Source organism: Cyprinus carpio, chromosome A3 (assembly GCF_018340385.1).
Source record: "Cyprinus carpio isolate SPL01 chromosome A3, ASM1834038v1, whole genome shotgun sequence".
NCBI lineage: Eukaryota > Metazoa > Chordata > Actinopteri > Cypriniformes > Cyprinidae > Cyprinus > Cyprinus carpio.
The window spans coordinates 37,432,114-37,453,490 of record NC_056574.1 but is presented as its reverse complement, the minus strand read 5'-3'; the positions used below and the strand labels follow the sequence as shown (position 1 = coordinate 37,453,490).

General features: G+C 36.0%; 2 protein-coding genes, 1 non-coding gene and 1 pseudogene across 5 annotated transcripts; 2 read left to right on the top strand and 2 right to left on the bottom strand.

Moving 5' to 3' along the window:
* Positions 1–4,154: 4,154 nt before the first annotated feature.
* Positions 4,155–4,251, top strand: LOC122139151. Its single transcript, XR_006156023.1, has one exon. It is a non-coding gene; the product is annotated as a small nucleolar RNA U13 (small nucleolar RNA).
* Positions 4,252–4,704: 453 nt separating this feature from the next.
* LOC109058830 (protein MAK16 homolog) lies at positions 4,705–7,853 on the top strand. Of its 2 annotated transcripts, XM_042731946.1 has the most exons (10): positions 4,705–5,001; positions 5,236–5,285; positions 5,411–5,520; positions 5,611–5,675; positions 5,765–5,916; positions 6,393–6,447; positions 6,644–6,718; positions 6,807–6,908; positions 7,186–7,251; positions 7,348–7,853. In XM_042731946.1, the coding sequence occupies exons 1-10, from the start codon at positions 4,987–4,989 to the stop codon at positions 7,564–7,566; spliced, it is 909 nt and encodes a 302-aa protein (XP_042587880.1). In that variant the 5' UTR covers positions 4,705–4,986; the 3' UTR covers positions 7,567–7,853. The 2 variants fall into 2 exon arrangements, with proteins under 2 accessions (XP_042587880.1, XP_042587883.1); XM_042731949.1 differs by lacking the exons at positions 5,236–5,285; positions 5,411–5,520 and having other exon boundaries at positions 4,707–5,001.
* Positions 7,854–8,547: 694 nt separating this feature from the next.
* Positions 8,548–11,453, bottom strand: LOC109058798 (annotated as a pseudogene).
* A 2,400-nt stretch (positions 11,454–13,853) lies between these two features.
* LOC109058823 (chromaffin granule amine transporter-like) lies at positions 13,854–20,676 on the bottom strand. 2 transcript variants are annotated; one of them, XM_042731945.1, is made up of 15 exons: positions 20,534–20,676; positions 18,817–19,141; positions 18,651–18,709; positions 17,821–17,904; positions 17,233–17,325; positions 16,999–17,088; positions 16,858–16,901; positions 16,682–16,742; positions 16,366–16,461; positions 15,907–15,985; positions 15,771–15,822; positions 15,115–15,178; positions 14,601–14,720; positions 14,284–14,417; positions 13,854–14,196 (listed from the first exon to the last, which is right to left on the bottom strand). In XM_042731945.1, the coding sequence occupies exons 1-15, from the start codon at positions 20,646–20,648 to the stop codon at positions 14,089–14,091; spliced, it is 1,524 nt and encodes a 507-aa protein (XP_042587879.1). In that variant the 5' UTR covers positions 20,649–20,676; the 3' UTR covers positions 13,854–14,088. The 2 variants fall into 2 exon arrangements, with proteins under 2 accessions (XP_042587879.1, XP_042587876.1); XM_042731942.1 differs by lacking the exon at positions 20,534–20,676 and adding an exon at positions 19,192–20,489 and having other exon boundaries at positions 18,817–19,108.
* Positions 20,677–21,377: the final 701 nt, after the last annotated feature.

Here is a 21,377-nt window from a genome sequence, read left to right as displayed (position 1 = left end):
TTGCATCTATCACTGGTAAAAGTCTGGAACACCCCATTTGTCTTTAATTTTTTATATCTCCCTTATCTTACACACTCAGTTCAGTTCACAGAGCTCTCTTTTACCAAGCTAATGAACTGAATCAGGAGTGTTAAATAAGAGAGACATGACCACATGACCAGGACTAAGAACCAGGCCTAGGGACAAGCAATGAATGGAGTGCACCTGTCATGCAGAATTAGCTCCAACCCTAGTCAAACACACCTGCATTTGCCAAACAGTTGTCTTAATTAAATTTATTAAGCACATCAATATACATAGTAACACAATTTATCTCTGAAGCACAGAACTAAAAAAAAAAAAAAAAAGAATAGACAAATAGTAGCCTATTATGTGTGAGAACTGCGATATGAAGTAAACTACAATATATAATGTATTAGCAAACACATTCTTGTTATTTTTGTAAATGTATGCAGACAGCACAATGGTTCTTAAGGACATTCCTGGAGGACCCCCATCACTACACAATATGCATGTCTCCTTAATTAAAAAAAACATATACATGTTCTTTTTTCATTAATAAAGTGCAATGTTGAAAACATATATATATATATATATATATATATATATATATTTATAAATATATATATAGATATATATATATATATATATATAATAAACGCCAACACAAGATTACATCAATATAGATCTAAATATGCAAACTGGGCCAATCACTCCCTCTGCAGGAAACCTCTTAAGGCATTTTTATAATACATATTGTACATACGTTTATTGTTTAGATGAACATTCCTTTATGTATTTTAACAGTGTTCAGTGAAACCATATGATTACTCGCTTTTAATGTTTTATTTAAACCAATTATTGCCTCGTCGTTACAGATATTTTAAGTTTACTTTTAAAGATTTACAGTTTAAGCAACTATTTCAAGTATTTTCTGTATTACATCAGTAGATTGCTCATTTAACAAAATAATCGTTAGTGACAGCCCAATTTAAAGTGTTTCAAAATGCACCTGAATTTTTAATACACTTCTTTAACAATTTTATTAAAATACCTGTTCATTACCTTCTCTTGACCAAAATTATTTAGCTCAATGGTTGATATGCACATTTTATGGTCGACATGACTCGGCAAACAGGACTACTGTGAAAACCATACCAGAGTGTTAAGTAAAATTATTAACATAACCAATATATCAAAAGTAAAACCTCAGAATGGCACATATCAGAATAATGTTTAATAATTAATGTGTGTGAATTTATGTTGATGTTATTGTGAAAATACAACTAATTTTCAGCTGTTGATGGTGTATAATTTGTAGTAAAATAATGTAAAACCAAAAAAATTATTTAATTTAACTCTATTTGAGGTATTTGGTGTCACAGTCTGTGGAGGTGGCGTCTGTTGAGGCGGCGTACTTATCACGCGTCTGTTGAGGCAGCGTACCCTTCTGACACGCAAAATTACACGACTGTCGACTTCGGCAGGTAATCCTGTCACATTCCACTCGCCATAATACCACACTGAGATACACTGAGTCAATACACTTTCTATGGCCCCTGAATAGAAAGTATTCAGGATTGCTGATGAGACCCTGAATTTCCTCAGCTGTTGCAGATGGTACAGTCTTTGCCTGGCTTTATTAACCTGTGTTTGAATGTGGGTAGTCCAAGTCAGGTCCTCGAGATGTTTACATCAGGGTACTTGAAGCTGCTCACCCTCTCCACAGGGGTCCCGCTGATCATAGGAGGAGTATAGGGCCGCTGCCGGATGAGAAATTTGTGTTTTATGCATATTTATCAGTTATTTGTACAATTTTCACATTTTTCACTGAATATCCTTAGCTTTTAAGACACTAGATCCATCTTGTCGTTCAGGTATTATCTGCTAGACAAATAATGCAACATCTTTCATATGTATATCCCTCTGCATATCACTGTACCAGAGTTGCAACATAACTCTGTTGTTTTTATTATTTTTATGTTTTGTAAAAAGAATTTAAACTTCTTCATTGGGTTAAATTCCTAATTTGCTTTTCAGTAATGAACAAATGCTTTTGCAAATGCAACATAAAAAAAAAAAAAAAGAGCTTATAAAAATCAAGTGTTTGATAATGTCTAAATGTACATTAAAAAGCAAAACCTAAAAAAAATAAGCAGTTATGACCAGCAATACTGTTCTGAGCAACTAGAGTAGAGCTAAATACATGTATTTATTAAACATCAAACAAACAATGCCATTACATATGAATATTATCTTTATGGCCACCAAATGCCTCTAATTTGCCTCCTTGCACTGGAATTTAAAAACATTTTCTCTATTTTAACCCTAAATACTATACTTATTGTAATATAAATAATAAGCATATAAGAAAATTTTATAATTTAAATGGTCATTCATGGATCATAATTATTGCGCATATTATTTAGAACCATAATCTCTTCAAATTAACTAAACAGGACTGAGCTACAGTTATTGTATTGGTTAAAAGTTACACTTAAGGTGTTTGATCACATTTGAAATAAAAATTCTGTTGTCCTGATGTCACTAAAGGGGATGGCCTTTTCTTAAAGGGGTGGATTCCCCAAAAAGACAGGGTGGACAACCATTCAAGAAACGTGGACAAACTCTTCTTTTTTATTAAATAAAAATATTGTTTTCATTATCAAATGATCAATACACTCAAACTGAGTAATCTCTTAAACAAAATATTATTAGGAGAACAACACTTTTAAATTTTATGATTTGACAATATTCTACTATCATTCACACTGAATGAGCAGTGCATGGGACATAGTAACATAACATGCATCCTCTTACACAAAACTAAAAGAACTCTAGAAAATGTATCTAAAGAGCCAAGTAATGCTTTTGTTATGAATATAAATACTTAGCCTAATATTACACACCCTTTCATATCATGGCAAATGAGTCATTTATGTAGAGGACACCAAAAGGCACCCTACAGTGATACTGACCCATTTTCAGCTTTCAAACGATTGCATTGGAAATATGATTCAACAAGATGGGATCAAGTTTAGTGAACAGTGACATTTACTCCCTTTTACAGACTTTGGTACTACTGTACTTTGTCCAGTAAAGGGTTAAGCAGCAACCAATTAAAAATTCCCAGCATGCCTTTCTCATGAGTGTGATACATACTTGTTTACTTTGCCTTATATCACACATAAGTACTCTTTTCATTGCATATGGATAAACTCACTTCACTTATATATGACAATATGCAATGAATGTTAAAAAGAAAGCTGTAGCTTGAGTAGGATTAGATATATAAACCCAATCAAGCTGGGATTTAATATGATGTTTGACAAATTATTAACAAATGTGCTGTCACTTACATTTGTTTTAATTAATTGTCGTACAGAATAATTCTGTAATTAGTAGTGTGATTCATTTTAAACTGCTAGGTTTTCATGCTAGGTCTGTTCAACTATCTTGCAGAACACAGAGTTTGTGTTTTACTTTAGTACATATTAGTTTTATCTGAATGTTCAAATTAAATCCTACAATTTCCTATCAGTAAAAATAGATTTATCTCCAAACATGTGCATGCTATATTGGATTCGTGTATGTAAATAAGTTACACATATCACCCTTTGACTGAATTTTGTTTAAATCTGTACGTAATATCAGCTTTCAGCTTTCAGTCTATGGTATACTTTCAGTATCACACAATACATCCTGTTTATACTGTCCTCTTTTTAGAGCTGCTTTACAGCAGAAATGATTTTTGTTTGCATTACTGAAACATTTCCTGTTTATCACTGTAAAGCTGTTTTGACACAGTCTGTATTGTAAAGTGCTGTACAAATAAAGGTATGATTACTGTGGCTCCCTCTCACAGGCTTGCGGTCTCTTTGTGCAGTAAAGGGTTAAGGAGCGACCAATGAAAAGTTCCCAGCATGCCCCTCTCATGAATATAATTAAGTACTCACTAATTCAGCATTGTGTCATACATATATACAAACTCTTTTCATTCCATGTGAAGAAACTCACATATATATATCACATATATAAGACAATATGCATTGACTGTTGAAAAGAAGAGCAGCGGCTCGAGTTTGTCACCACCACACAGAGAGCTGTAGCTTCAATAGGAACAGATCTGTGTAAAGCTTAAAAAACTTATTATGATCCTTCGCAATCAAACACATGATGATTGGTTTTGTCATGACTATTCATGACATGTGCAGCCGTTTTGTTACGAAGCAGCACATTGACCGTCTGATTCAAATTCTGTTAAATATAGAGTCGGGAAATGTTAAATTGTACAAAGTTTTAAACTCTGGGAAGATATATGGAGATTCATAAATTATCGGAAGTAGTTGTTACGTCATTACATTAATACTTTATTAGGCGTGTTTGAGATAAAGTCTGTACAGAACCGATCTGCGGGAGAACAGTAGAAGAGTGTCCGAGTTACGTCCCACTTGCTCTGATGTCATGATGACGCGTGCCTAATCACTCTCGCGACGGCGAGGCGGCTGCGTCGGATTGATCAAAAGCATGATGGGAAACGACTGAGTGACGACACCTCTTAACGCTCATTGGTTCAGAGCTGCGTTCTCTTCTAATGTTTATTTTTTTATCTGGTTCCATGTGTGTATTTAAATTATGCATGAATGTTCCCAAACACTATGACAGTGCGATCTCTGTGTGAGATAAGTGATTGTTGAGTCATGGATGATAAATACACCTTTCGTATGGAATTAAATAGCAAGCACTTTGAGTGTCTACTGTCTTTCGTCTTTCACCTCCAGTATCGCGAGATTGCTGTTCTCGCGAGGCGCTGTCAATAGTATCCCGGCGCAGGAACATGGCTGCCGCCTGAAACCTCCATGTGGTATTTATTTGATCGCAAAAACTTAACAGGGCTATCATAAATATTTGGTAGCTAATTCCATTGTATCAGTTCAGCGCCGGGATTTATGTATTTACTGACGACTGTCCAAAGAAGCTGCCAAAATGCAACACGACGACGTAAGTAACGTTAAAGCGTTTTAAGAAAAGCTCACGAAACAGTCTTTACTGACAAGAAACACAAATCAAATGTGATTTGGAATGAACGGGACGCGACTGAACCAATAATAACAGAAACGAAATCTTAACAAAAGATGAATATAAAACACTGGTAACCTTAGCTGTGAGCGTTCAGATTATTTAAAAAGTTTATATTCTAAACATCTTTGACACTGAATCATTTGTCGTTTAAAGGTTATATGGGACCTTATCGGCAATAAGAGTTTTTGTTCCTACAAAGTAAAGTAAGTAGTACTGCATCATTATAAACTAACTTGCACTGTTCAGCGGTGTATTTCTATTTTTTTTTCTTGTATGTAGCTTATGTGGACGAACGTGACATCTAACTGTTTTCTTGTCGTTGTTAAAGAACGAAAACCCAGCAGTTCTGTCGAAATGAATACAACATCACAGGCCTCTGCAATCGCAGTTCATGTCCTCTCGCCAACAGCCAGTATGCGACTGTAAGAGAAGAGAAAGGTAATAAAAACACGTGGTCGGCACTCAGTTTCCCAAATAAAATGTCTCAGTATATTCATTTCTTGATCATCGCAATTGTTGTTTCCTAAGGCCTGTGTTATCTCTACATGAAAGTTATCGAGAGGGCAGCATTCCCTGCTCGCATGTGGGAGAAGGTGAGGGAACCAAAGCGAACAAAACACGTCCATCGTTTGATGTCTTTCGCATTGCAATGTTTAATAAACCCATGCTAACCCTCGTCCAGGTGAAGCTTGATCGAAACTATGCAAAGGCTTTGGAGCAGATCGATGAGAACCTCATCTACTGGCCTCGGTTCATCAGACACAAGTGCAAGCAGCGCTTGACGAAGATCACGCAGTATCTGATCCGGATCCGCAAACTCACACTCAAACGACAGTGAGTCTCTTTCTCATTTGCTTTTGTTGTTTGCGGTGATTCTGATTCATTCCTGCGCTCTAGTGAACAACACCGCTCTATGTATGTTTTTCATCTCGCATCAAACTATTTCAACTTGAAACATTTAATTCACATGTCTTTAATTTGTAAGTAGTCTTGTAATAAAAGCTCACCAAGGCTGCATTTGTTTGATTAAAAAAAAAAAGTACAGTAATATTGTGAATTTTTCTTACAATTTAATATAACCGTTTTCTATTGAATATATTTTAAAATGTTATTTATTGCTGTGAACAAAGCTATTTTCAGCATCATTACTCCAGTCTTCAGTGTCACATGATCCTTCGGAAATCTTTCTAATATGCTGCTTTGCTGCTACTGTGATACATTTTTATTGTCAGGATTATTTGAACAGCGTTTACACAAAACATGGGTTACTGTATATAATCTCTTACTTGATGCCGGTTTTTATTTTACAGGAGAAAATTGGTTCCACTCAGTAGAAAAGTAGAGAGACGAGAAAAGAGGAGAGAGGTGGGTGATGTACTGATCATATCTGAAGTCCTGAATATATCCCGGTCTTTGTATTTTTATTTTGTTTGACCATTTAAACAGGCCTACCACTGTTTTTTTTTTTTTTTAACCCATTCTTTTAAAAACAGCTTGCTTTGCATCAAATGTGGATTTAAATGTGTGTTGCATTTACTCATTTTTTTCTTCTTACCAACAGGAAAAAGCTCTTATTGCTGCTCAGCTGGAAAATGCCATAGAAAAAGAACTGCTAGACCGTCTAAAACAAGGAACGGTAAGTGCATCTTTGGCACATCTTTTTCCTGCTTTTGGCCAGATCAGTGATTGCATTTAAAGTTGCTGTTTTTTCCCCCTTTGTTTAGTATGGAGACATATACAACTTCCCCATCCACGCCTTTGATAAAGCAATGGAGAAACAGGAAGAGGAGACTGAATCAGAGGAAGAGGAAGAGGAAGATGAAGAGGTATTAACTTAATTTTTTTTGTCAGCTTAGTGTTTTTCTTATTTGTATGTCTGTTACAGGAAGTCTATTCTATTTTATTAAGAGCCTTCTATTAAGAAGTCCCTAACAACTCTCAACAAATCTTCATAAAAAACACAAAAAAATCATTAAAAATTAAAAATATTAATTCAGTTTAAATAAAACCACTTCAGGAGAAATTGTGCACACTTTTAGATGGGGTTAATATTGATAATGATTATTATTTCTATACTTATGTGATCTTGTTTCTGTCTTTCAGGAGTCCGGGACGAGAGAATTTGTTGCTGAAGAGGAGTTTGAAGAGAGTGATCTCAGTGATTTTGAGGTAATATTTTACAATTAAATTCCATTAAAAAAAAGAAAAATCATGGTTAATCTCTCAAAGAGTGACATTATTTCAACCCCTGATCATGTCTCACAGGATATGAACAACCTAAAGGGCAGCAGTGATGAAGAAGAGGATGCTGAAGAGCAATCCAGTGAGGAAGAGGAGACTGAGGAAGAGTTAGAGGAAGAGAAGACCAAGGCCAAATCAAAAGGAAAGACTCCACTCAAAGGCCCAGTCAGGAAAAAACGGGCCTATGTAGAGATAGAATATGAACAAGAGACAGAACCAGCTCAGAAAAGCAAGGCCACATAAAGACTGAACTGATCACACCAGAGTTAACTCTGCTGTGTGTGGAACATTTCCAATTCTTAAAAACCTGATCGTTGATATAACACCTCTGTTCAATAACTGAGTACACTGGTGTGAGTGTTTGTACACTCCTGTCCTAATCTCTAATGTGGGATTGTTTGTACATCGACCTGTCTCATCTGTACTTATGCTGTTGCAAGCATAAGTGTTTTTTAAAAAAATGTCCCATTGTGTACTTTGGGGTCAACTTTTGGCCCATGTTCATATAATAAACTTTATTTGAAATGGCATGCATGCATATTAAGTAGTGTCTGTTAGTTCGACAGTGGCTGGTGTTCTAAAGTTAAAAACAACTTTCCTATATTATGCTTGAATGAATGTTTTACTTTGACTTTTTTTTACATCTCATTCACCCTCCAGCAACTACACTGCAGACCCCTAGAAAACATTGCTCTTGTTTATGGAGTTCAACTGACGTCAGTGCTAATGCTGTTAGTAACGCAAATGCACATCGTTTCAAAGCACTTATTCCAAAGAAAATATGGAAAAATCCTAACCAAATGTATAAGGTTCTTTTTTTTGTCCCAAGAGACATAGTTTCATATGGCAAATGCCTCTAATATATATATAGTGATGAAATTAGTAGCTGTCATTTTAATCTATTTTAGTTCTATAAGTAGTTCTAATGTTTGACAGCACTTGTATGTGTTACTGTTGCGAAATTGAATTGTGCAGACATTTTCTGATGAAGTGACCACATGAGCTGAAACCTTTGCTTAACTGCTTCAACAACTCACTGAGATGCTGACCACTGAAGAGACCACAATTGTGCCAGAAAAGAAATAAAACCTTCATTAACAGTTATGTGCTGTTAGCATAATGAAGTCTCTTAAAAGTAGGATGAAAGACCTGTTTTTTTTGTGTCCCCAGAAATGTCCCGGTTTTACAGCATGTGCAAAACAGCCTGCAAATCAAAATCTCTTTGAGGTTGAGGAATTTTTATTTTTTGCAAAAATAGAACAAAAAACATCAAGTTCCCCTGGATAGCACACACACAGTGTATTTTGTTCATAGATTCAGTTCAGATTCTAGATCTGAGCCAACATCACCTCATAAAAAAGCGACAAATACTCTGACAGCTTACTGTCACAGAGATGCTGCAGTGACTTTCTGGATACACTTCAACACAGGCTCAGACACACGACTGCTGTCTAGCTCTCTCAGAAGAGTCTGTAGAAAAACAAGGTAAATAAGAAAAAATAGACGAAGAGAAAACAGCTTCAAACTGCATGCAATATGTATCAGAGTAATAGGATGCTTTTACCAATTCATAAAAGCTTTGTAAGCTTCTAATTAGTCACATGTAAGGAGGATTACTAGCTTATAAATCTGCCATTTTTATTACTTTCAATTATGAACTTTAAACAGAATGATAAAACAAATATAACAGTTTTTACCCCTCTGGCTGAAATTATTTTCTCCTATAACCACAAGATTCAATATAAAGAATAATAATGGTCATTCTCACCTGTAATTTTCCCTTTGAGCAGTGGTCGAGCAGCAGTAAACAGTGGGACGCTTGGGTCATGAGCTGCTCTTTCAGCTGAGTGGGTAATGACTCTGATGAGATGTCAACCAGAAACCTCAGAACTCTGAGCTAGTGAACCCATCCTCCTCTCCATACTAGAAATATACATAAAAGCACACAATGTGTTAGTGTGAAATACATCTGATATAAGCAAGAGAGTGGAATAATGTAAGAACTGATTAAAAAGTCATTTTCATGTAGTTGCACTGAAGCATTGATGTTATATACGTAGTGCTATGGATGGTCACCGTGGCCAAGCAATCTGTAGAGTCTTTTGCAGAGCATCCAGTATACTCAGTCTGGCTTCCTTCTCTGGAGCATCTGAGACCTCCAAGTATCCCACAATCACCCTCTCCAGCCTCTTCAGGTGATGAATGATTACTATACCCATCCTTTAAGATTACAACATGCCAAACTGGAACATCAAAGTAGCTAAAGATAAGTAATATTACAACAATTATACTAATCAAGTTAGTTAAGAAATATTTTAAATGAACAACATAGCAATATATATATCCCAAAAATATGACTGGGCTATTGGTGAGATTTTTTGAAATGCTTTGCTACCAACAACAGTAGCCTAAGGCAATGCCAAAATGTTGTTTGACTTATAACTAACATTAAAGGAACAATTCACCCAAAAATGTTCAAACGTTTGTTATTATTTGATGAGCTCTATGAATGTGCATTAATCAATGTTTATATGTGAATAAAAGCCTAAATGAAATCTGTTTATCATAAAAAGTGAGACTGTCTCTGCAGAAGACTTGGACTAAAATGCTCAGTTCATATGGATTACTTTTACAACGTCTTTATAAACTTTTTGAAGCTTGCAATATTGGTCGTGTGGACTTTCCAATGGAAAAAAAACGATGAGAGTATTAAAAATACTGCATATCGAAGATGACGTTTTTGCAAAAAGGGTTTGTATCGACATGAGGTCTGAAGTAACTGATTATGATCTCTCAGTTTTGGTAAGAGATCACCCGAAAATGAAAGCTATCCATAGGTTTATGTTTGATAATAAATATTATTGTCACAGGATACTTCTTTACATCTTCAGGGGAACATTCTGTCATAACTACTGAAATCACTAATACTGTGAAAGCTACTTGACCTCACCTCTCAATAATTAAGACAAGATTTTTGGCATAAACACATCGAAGGTCAAGCTTGTGCTCCATTTCCATGTGTGTCAAGATGTGCCGGAGCACATTATCAAAGTGCACTGGAGGTTTCTCAAGGACTGACACCAAGTCTAGAAGGCAGGGCAGCACAACCTGAAAATAACAGCAATAAGACAACAAACAAAATGAAAAACAAAACAAAAACTAAAAATAACACACAAAGAACACACAAGTAAAATGCGAGTGAAAACCTGTACCAGCATCAGAACAGCTTCAGATGTGTGTAAGTGACTGAAGAGAGCGTGATAGAGCACCTGAGCTCAGCTGAACTGCCTCAGATCAGCAGCTGGCTAAGAACGGAGAAGATCAACTAAACACACATTTCAAATACATATATTAAAAAAACACAGGTTTATAATGTCTTCCAGGATTTGATGCCTTGCTTATGAATGTCAGGAGCTCAATAAAAGTGACTCAAATTCAGAGACACAACAATCTTTGAGGATAAATGGACAGTTAAAGACACAATGATCAGGATTCTGCATGGAAATATTTTGTGTAGATAGTTGTGGTGGACAAAATATTTACAAGGTTGACTTACCACAATGAGAACAATGTGATGCAGGCAGTGCACACCCAGTACTTTGTTTTCTGTGCGATAATCATCAGATATCAGCAGAGATGGAGGAAACACTTTCTCCAAATACTCAGTTAAACAGGGTCGTTCAACCTGCACCAGCATCCAGGAGAACACATGCTTCACTGCCTGGTTACGCTACCCAGCTATCCCTGAACACAAGAAAGGACAAGCTTGAGTGCATTTAATACCATACTATCATGTGCTCCTGTAAAGAAGAACAGCAGATCTTTAGAAGTACACTCTTTAATTTGATCATTTACTCAATGGCAAAAAATGAACAGGATTTCAAACACAAGATTTAAATGCTTTTAGACCAGTGAATTTCCACAATGTTTTCAGTCATTACTAAATGAGGGGTCTCTGCCAGAGATTTATTCTTAGAAATATAGTGGAGAGCAATATTATGTTGCTGTATTCAAATAAAGGTTAAAAAAATGTTAATTCAAAGAAAGATTTTAAAATGCAGCCTAAGTGTCTCTAATTAAACAAGTATATGTTCAGTTAATTGTCAGACTCTTACATGTGTGCTTCTCATAATTAGTGAATATGCATATAAACAGCCTTTTAATTAACTGAGTAGAATAATCATGGTTAATAGTAAGACATATAACAAACATAAAAGAAAACCAAACTGGACACAAGAACAGCTGTTACTTCTTGCCCAGCTGGTTAATGAAAACAAGGATATAATCAAAGGGACATTTGGAGTTGGGATAACATCATCATTATCCTCTGATGTTTCTAAAATGTTTATATATTTAGAGGCAGATTGACAGCAACAGCCATTTTAGGATGGTTTGTGGTTTGGTCTTACTGACTTAGGATTCCTCTTCACTACTCCTAATGTTTCACAGATTTAGGAGCTAGTTTTAGAGCTAAAATTCTCTGTGAAACACTCTCAGAGCAAAATTTTAGAAGTCCTAAATTTAGGACTGAAACGTCTATTATTTTTTAGATTTTCTCTTAAATAGGCGAGTTGTGAGCTACTATTAGTCTTAAAGGGAAACGCCAATGAAAATTTTGTCATTAATCACTTACCCCATGTTGTTCCAAACCCATAAAAGCTTTTTCTACGTGTATTTAGCTTTGATTTGAAAGAAAACAGTGCATCCTTGTGGCGCGAATGACACAGAAGAGCATACACAGCATACGGTGATATGGAGAGACACAGACAAAACAATAAACAAAGGAATTGAATAAAGTCATTATTTTTGTTTTCTTCGCTTACAAAAAGTGTTCCAACCCATACATATAACCCAGATTGCGCGTCTGATGGCAGATGGAGTATTCTGACGACGACTTTCATAACTTTTCTGGACCTTGACGCTGTTATTTATTTGGCAGTCTATGGGACAGTCACAAGCCTCCAGGTTTTCATCCAAAATATCTTAAATTCTGTTCCAAAGACAAACGGAGCTTTTATGAGTTTGGAACGACATGGGGGTAAGTGATTAATGACAAAATTTTCATTTTGGGGTGGAGTATCCCTTTAAGATGTTTTGTGAATACGGCCCTGATGGTCAAAACATTGTACATATTTTAATAAAGTTTTTTTTGGGGAGCAGTTACATAAGTGTGTGGACATTTCGGTAATTTCTTGCTTTATAGTCTTACAACTGAGCCCTTGATGGGTTTGTGCGTTGTCCACACCTTTTTTTGTATTTCTTATTTTAAACCAAAGCATATTCACTACAGAAATGTCCATATTTTTTAACACTAACTTTTATAACACGGCATTAACAGCTCTAGCTTGTGTTTTAGGAATCATGTCAATTATTCAGTTCTACTCCATGTACTAAAAACAACTTATATGATTTACACATAAACTCTGTACAGTGCAACCTTAAAATATTTCCCCAGAATCTTGACTGTTCAAAAAGTCCCCATGTGAAGCGACACGTCCAAGCGAAGTAAGTTATACACTTGAGGTAAGAGAAGTGTTATTCACCAAGCAGTGATATTAAGTGTCGTTTACAGGTAAATACAAATTATCACACATTTCAGAAACGCTGTTCGGTTTTAAATGTTCCATTTATAGTGATGCAACACCCAATAGGTGGCGCGGTAAGTGCAGAAATTAAGCGAATAAACACTTCTGCATTTTTCTTTTGGTAAACTGATTGTATGTTAGAAAAATAGATTGTTAATAAATTCCATCATCGCATCTCATGCTAACACGTTTCTGCATTTACTGTAATGTGCACCGTCCAAAGTATATTCTCAAAAACAAAACTACTGTAATATTAATCAAATTGGTCTCATGTACTTATAGAGTGTACACTTTCATGAATGTGTCACACATTTAACACACAAAAAAATGCACCTTAAAAATTGTTTTACTTTTATATGAATTTTAAATCATTATATTTTAATATTTTATTGTTTTGCTTTATTATTGACTAATATTATTAATTATTATGAAATTACATATAAAATGCACTCACATCCTACATAAGTGGGTCACATTTACACACATATATACATTTTCATTTATTTTGTAAATAGCATGTAACTAAGTGTCCAAAAACATTACAATCAGTTTGCACTTTTATAGCATATGGTGTTAAATTCATGAAATAGCAGATAGTTGGTAGTTACTGTTCATGTCAGTATTTACATGTTAATGAGGGACACAAAAGGCACCTGTTTTGTATAATGACCAAGAAGAACCGGTTATTAAGTTATCTATGGTTTCAAAATTGTTGTCAAACTTGAAGCTATATCAGTTCCCTTTGTCCATAACTTCCTACTCTTTAACCCTGGAAATCACTAAATCATTAAATTCAATAACATTTGATGCATATCCAAAGGAAATTAACGGTGTGTCACAGGAGGCACAAAAGAAGTTGGCATCCCAGTCACAATGGATTTTCTCATCAATACTGATGCACAATCACCTTCACATGCACATCACGATGAAAACAATCAAATCAGATTGACAGATTAGGCCTGTTTATTTCATTCAAACCCACTGACGTGACAAGAGACAGGATAAACAACACTTTACAAGCGTACAAAAACAATATTCACTTCGCACTAACCATTTGTACACAAAAATGTGATCTTAGAGAAGGATAGAGAAAGTTGCTATATTAATCATTCTAAACCTTTTCAATCAGGGCTGCAGGTCCTGATTATTTGTTGGCAAGTTCCTTATAGGTATATGTGCATCACTCTTCAGTGTCCTCCTCACTTTCATCACTCAGAGGGAATTCTCTGTACCCGCGCTGTGTATAGTAGCTCTTCACATGCATTGGACACTCCTGATTTATAATAGCCTTGAGAAAAAAGTGTCAGGTTTCATCACAAAGCATTTGTAAATATATCGATACAGACACGCATACAGTAACATTTGTGTTTCTCACCATCTTCTCCTCCCGAACAGCAGGATTTTTGAGGAAGAAGCAAAGGGGTGCATACAGGATGTTGATAATGCCGATGATCACCATGAGATTGGGGAAGCCTATGGCTCTTACTATGGCCCCTCCAGTCGATGGACCTGCAGTAGGAACGAACGCACCACGAAGGAAGGGTCAGTTTGGCTCCTGGAGCACTTAGGGTGAGCAAACACCACGTTTTGACCAGAAAATAGATCTAAATTGTGACTGAATAAGAATAAATTGTATAAAACATGTCTAATAGAACAAATTTATTCCAATACAACTTTTTTAAGGGCAATTACCAACAGCAAATCCCATGCAGAGTGCAACATCAGCAATAGCGTACACGCTTCCGTAGACAGACACATGGCGAATATCCACTAGGTAACCCATTATAGCCATCATAGACGAATCTACCATTCCTACAAGCACAAATGATTAGAGTTGCACATTTCATACAATCTGTTAAGAGTAATGTATTTTAAATGCATAGCATAGTTTATTGCAAAATGTCAATTCTGTCTACTCTTTTATTCTTCTTCAGAACACAACAGAATATATATATATATATATATATATATATATATATATATATATATATATATATATATATATATATATATATATATATATATATATATTATGTAGATTTTGCTCATACAGTGAAAGGCAATGGGGGTCTAAAAAATTAAAACTGAGAGACATTTAAAAATACCAATTTGGAAACAGCATGAGGGTGACTAAATGATGAAAGAATTTCATTTTGTGGGAACTTTCCCTTAAATATTGCATGATAAACAAATGAATAATATTCACCAATAGCAAATCCCAACCCTCCATTGGGACCAATAAGCCCATAGATGTCTTTGGCAAAGGGAACCTACAACAAATTCACATAATGTTACAATCACCACAGTCCTTTAATATATACTCTACCGTTCAAAAGTTTGGGGTCGGTAAGATTTATTAAGATTTCAGAAATAAGTCTTTTGTGCACACCAAGACTGTATTATTTGATGAAAAATGCAGTAAAAACAGCAATATTGTGAAATATTATTACAATTTCTATTTGAATATATTTTAAAATGTAATTTATTCCTGTGATGCAAAGCTAAATTTTCAGTTGTCTTAAGTCTCACATGATCCTTCAGAAATAATTTTAATATGCTTAATTATCATTATCAAAAATATGTTTTATATTATTTTTGTGGAAACCATGATTCATGGTCAGGATACTTTGATGAATAGAAAGTTCAAAAGAATAGCATTTATTTGAAATATAAATCTTTTGTAACATTATATAAGTGTCTTTACTGTCACTTTTGATCAGTTTAATGCATCCATGATGAATACAATTCATTTCTCTAAAAGAAAAAACACTGACTTTTGAAGCACAGTGTATTATGTTCGTACATAATTCAAGCATGCATGAGTAAAGTGTAATGAAATGTGATTTAATATGTGATACTCACACAGAGCAGACTGAGGCCGACTATAAGCATGCCGATCATGGAACACAACCACCTACATCAGAGAAGCATTTCTAAACGATGCAGCTCTTATCTCTGTAAACAGAGCTTTTTCCACCAAAATGATTTTTACTATTACCTTCCCATTTTATTGGCCAGTACTCCAAACAGATTGGTCCCAATGAGGTAAGAAACACTGGCTGGTAGGAAAGCCATACCTGCAGTATCAGAAGGCATGATTAGCTCAGTCTACAGAACCACAGAAAAGATAAGCAAATAAAACTCATTATGTCATTATGTTTAACAGGGTCATAGGAGCCCTCAGGAACCTCTTAGCTGGCTTCTTCCAACTCATATCAGTTGCCTGAACTATACAGAAAAACCACAGATCTTCTCAAGAAGCCACGCTTCACTTAGTCCTCCCTGAGGAGGTATCTAATGACAAAATGTTTCCGAATTCTTTCAAGTGAACTACTTTAACATTACATTTGTGTGAGAGAGGAAACAAACAGGAATTAAATAAAATGACCTGTAAATAAGCAGGAAGTGAATTGGTTTCAATCACATTTTAATGACTTGGAATAATAGAGTTTCTTACCAAGCTGCCATTTTGGCGAGCACATTGTTTGCATCATCCAGATGGGAAGAGTGGGCTCTAAAATAGCCACCCCCATGTTTGCAAAGCACAACGACCCTGTAATTATATACAGGAACCGTAATCTTACTCATCATTCACTCAGCACAGCTCCTCATCCGCTTCATTTACAAATCGTTTTAGCTGTTCACATCAAAACATTCGGCCGTGATTATATGGAGGCATATGTGTAATTACAGAGACTGCTACTACACCTCCTTTTTAAACTGGTGGGCAGTATTTGAGGATGTATTTGATTTGATTTTATTTACACACACACCTGCACTAATGAGTATGTAGGGATCCTTCAGCAGGGTGAGTAATGGTGTTCCTTCCACGCTCTGAACAGAAGACACATGAAAATCGCTCCCTCTTCTCATAGTAACACTAATGCACACATTTCTTATCTCTTATCAACTTTTAGAACTCACATCAACTATTGAATGACCTACTCACCCCTGGAGAGATTTTTGAGGGCTGAAGGATGCAGAGCTGGAGGGCTGGTTGAAATTGGGTATTGAAAACAGTTGGATAAATAACGAGATGTAACTCAATTAATTTAAAAGGGGAGATTTATAAGTTTTACTATTATCTTACCTCCATCAAACACAGCCAAGAAGGCAAGGACGAGGAAGGGAGAACTTTTACCAACAAACTCATACATGACACTGCCAAATGGGGCTCCAACTGAAAAGAGTACATTTTGCAGTGTTGGTTAATTTCATTTAGGTATTGCTAGTGATTTCCAGTTGTTGATGTTACTTTACAGTGTTAACTTAAATTGTAATATAAAGCACATTAGAGGACAAATCTTAGACTTTATTAACGTACTGAGCACTCCCATGGCAAGTCCTCCCAATGCGATTCCCATGGCAATTCCTCTCTCATTGTCATCTGTGTGCACACTTGCTAACATTCCCAGACCTACAGAATCACACAGTCATTTTTATCATATATACACTACAGCTAAAATGTTTGGAGGTTTTCTGAGAGAAACTAATACTTTTATGCATTAAGTTGATCAAGTAGACATTGTTTGACCAATAAAAAGATCAAAAGGTCAGCATTTATTGAAACATTATGAACGTCTTCATAATGTTTCAATAAATGCTGACCTTTTGGACTTTTTATTGGTCAAACAATCCTTAAAAAGGTATCAGTTTCCACAAAAATATTAAGTAGCACAACAATAAGAAGAAATGTCTCTGTAGCAGCAAATCAGCATGTTAGAAATATTTCTGAAGGATTATGTGACTCTGAAGACTGGAGTAATGATGCTTAAAAATTCAGCTTTGCATTACAGGAATAAATTACATGTTAAAATATATTGAGACAGAAAACGTTTTAAATGGCATTTCAATCATACGCATCCAATATTTGGTTCATTATATCAAGCATGCTATATCACAGATATTATACCTGCCACAGTGGAAAAGGATGATCCAATTCCCTGCAATGAGCGGGCGAAAAACAGCAGCGCGTATGTCCCTGAGAAGGCAAACACTGCAGAGAAAGCATTCAAAGTCAGAGTCCACCTCATTTCACTTATAGTTTGCACTGGCCATATAAAGTGAAGCCATATATAACACATCAACAAGCATGAATATATTGAATATATCTCACTCGGTGTGCACAGTAGTGTATTCAAACAACTTTACGAGCAATAATTTTTATATTGTTGCTCCATCGTAGTTAATCCTACACAACAATGTTCATATTCAGAAGTCAATGTTTGATTATATTTTGTTGACATTTAGCGTGATAAACGCCAAGACACCACTTGATTGCCCTGTTGAAAAAAAAACAACACATGCAGATTAGGTTTTGTTTTAAAGCATGGCAGCTAAATTAAGCTGCCATGCTTTAAAACAAACCTAACCAGCGTTTGCTGTTTTTTTTTTTTTAACAGGGTTTCAATGTAACTGGATCCTCAAGCAAAATATGCTGAGAACCAACATGCTGTTCTCATTCAAATTCATGTCCTCCTCAATTTCATTTTGTTCAGCAGAATGAAATTTACCAAATTATCAAAAAATTTATAAAATTATAACAAAATATCACTTTAACACCTAATCACAATAAGATCAATAACATGCATTTAGAAAATGCATGAAAGTGCATGAAAAGTGAAAGTGCATGAATTTTCCATTTCATGTAGAGATGAATAAAGTAGATGGCACACAATATAAAGCAATTAATAGTTCTTAAATGGTATTTATGACTTATAAATACTATATAACATGACTTACTTATTGTGGAGACAAACATGATAACAAACCCAGCAAACATCGGTATGTGATATCCAATCCTATAAAACACGCACGCATCAGAAATTTTAATTATTGAGCCCTCTATTGTCATTATGTAGGCTAAATAACAGTCATTTTAGATGATCTGCTCATAGCGTTTATGTACCTGTTAGTCAGTGGGCCCACAAATGGGTTGACCATGAGCTGCACCAGGGCTTTGGAGGCAAACAGCAGCCCAACCCTCAAATTCTCCTCCTCCAAAAACTCACTGTCCTCTTTACACCTGTGTCGCTCAGCAGAGCTGCCATTGAGCGCTGAACTTCCATTAGCGCCGGAGGAGATGGTGAGATTGGCAGTGCTGATGGCGTAGGTGCTGTTGTCGTACAGAGAGAAGATGGAGGTGTAGGTGGGCTGAGCCTCAGAGGGGGCGGCAGACGGGTGCTCCTGTGTCTGGTGCTCTGTGGCATACAGGAAGGTTGGGATGATGGGAACTGGAGAGAATGAGAGGTGATGTGAGGATGGGAAGAGGAAGAGCCGGTACCTGTGTGCGTGTTTGCGAATAACCCTTCCCATCCACCTGCTGCAGACTGTATGAGACAGAGGTCAGGGCAGATAACTGTAATGGGCATGATGAGAGCAGAGTCACTTGTCCAGCATAATGCTTGACTTTCCCTCTCATGTTTTGATTTCTGTATAATGTTTTTGCCTATACAGAAGGGACTCAAAATGAAATGAGTGATGCACATTGGCTAAAAGTATGTGGACATCTTATTGTTATCAACAAGTATGGCTAGATCAGCTATACAAACAGGTACTTACATACACTCACTGTCCACTTGATTAGTTACAACAGTTCATTAACGAAAATATCTAATAAACCAATCACATGGCAGCAACTCAGTGCATTTAGGCATGTAGACATGGTTGAGACGATTTGATGGTTGAGATGACCAAGCATCAGAACGGGCAAGAAAGGTGATTTAAGTGACTTTGAACATGGATGGTTGCTGGTGCGAGACAGGCTGTTCTGAGTATTTCAGAAATCTGATCTACTGAGATTTCAATGCACAGCCATCTCTAGGATAGGCCAGATGTCAGAGGAGAATGGCTAGACTGGTTCTGAGCTCATAGAAAGGCAACAGTGATAAGTAAATTAACTACTTGTTACAACCGAGGTTTGCAGAAGACAATCTCTGGACACAAAACAGACGGGCTACAACAGCTGAAGAGCCACTCCTGTCACCTGAGAACAGGAAACTGAGACTACAGTTCACACAAGCTCACCAAAATACAACAGAAGATTGGAAAAGAGTTACCTGGTCTGCTGATTTCTGCTGGGACATTCGAATTGTATAGGGTAGGAATTTGGCATAAACAACATGAAAGCATGGATCCATCCTGCCTTGTATCAAGATATTGATATACATTGGATTCGCATCATGGATGTGCAGCCCACAAATCTGCAGCAACTGTGTGATGCTGTCATGTCAATAAAGACCAAAGTCTATGAGGAATGTTTCTAGCACCTTGTTGAATCCATGCCACAAAGAATTAAGGCAGTTCTGCAAAAGAACAGTGCCCTGTTGAAAAATGGCATATGCTAGGTATGTTAGGTATGTTTTGCAGCATGGCAACTGGTTTGAGCTGGTCCTGAGTTGGTTTATGCTGGTCATGTTCTGGTCCTAAGCAACTAGTTCCTGCTCAGGACCAGCTTAAACCAGCTGCCATGCTTCAAAACATACCTAAGTGGCACATGCTGTTTTTTTTTTTTCAACAGGGTGTACATATAGACTACATTTAATGTGTCTAAATAGCAGCAAATCCCTGCATCCATATTCCTAGTGAAAAACCTTATTATTTGTTTAGGATGGCTGTGTACTTACCCACAACTGTTAGCAGCATGTTATCCAGCAGCAGGGCCACACACACAACGACAAGCACCAGACGAGGAGAGCCCCTGCTCTCTCTGATCCAGTCCATAGGGTTCAGCATAGCCATGATCCACCTCTGTCACTGGACAGTATTATACACTTAGATTTGATGATCTCATATTAACTGAGAGACTATATGGAATATTTGTTGACTACAACAGGTACAACATGTGTAAAGACCCCAGTGCCGCATGATCCTACAGAAATCATATGCTGATTTGCTGCTTAATAAACATTTGTTATTATTATTATCAACGTTGAAAATAGTTGTACTTAATACTTTTGTGGAAACCATGATACATATCTCATACATTGTATAATAATTTAAGTCATGTAAAGTCATTACGTCATATTAATACAGAGCTTGATACAATACAGAGTGTTTATAACAGAATCAGTGATGCAAACTTTAAAAATGGAGGCCTTTAACTCCATTGCCTCATATCACAGTATGACTGAGGGCCTAAATCTTAGAAAATGTACAAATATGTACAAACTTGATTCATATATTTATAATAATAATTTAAAAACGATTTTAACCTGCTTTAAAAAAAAAAAAACTAAAAAACATTTGACTCAAATTTGACACAGATTTTTTTTTTACATGGAGCAGTTACTGTAGACTGCATTTATTGTGTTTGTTTAGATGTTAGATCCTCAGTTGCTAGTTTGAGGTTTGGTTGTTAGCTTGTGTACACAAGCCTGGCAACAAGAAGTGGTATTAACAGCATCTTTTCCAAAATCTGGTCAGAAATTACCCAAAGAAAATAGAAGTCTAAACAGATGCATGCACATT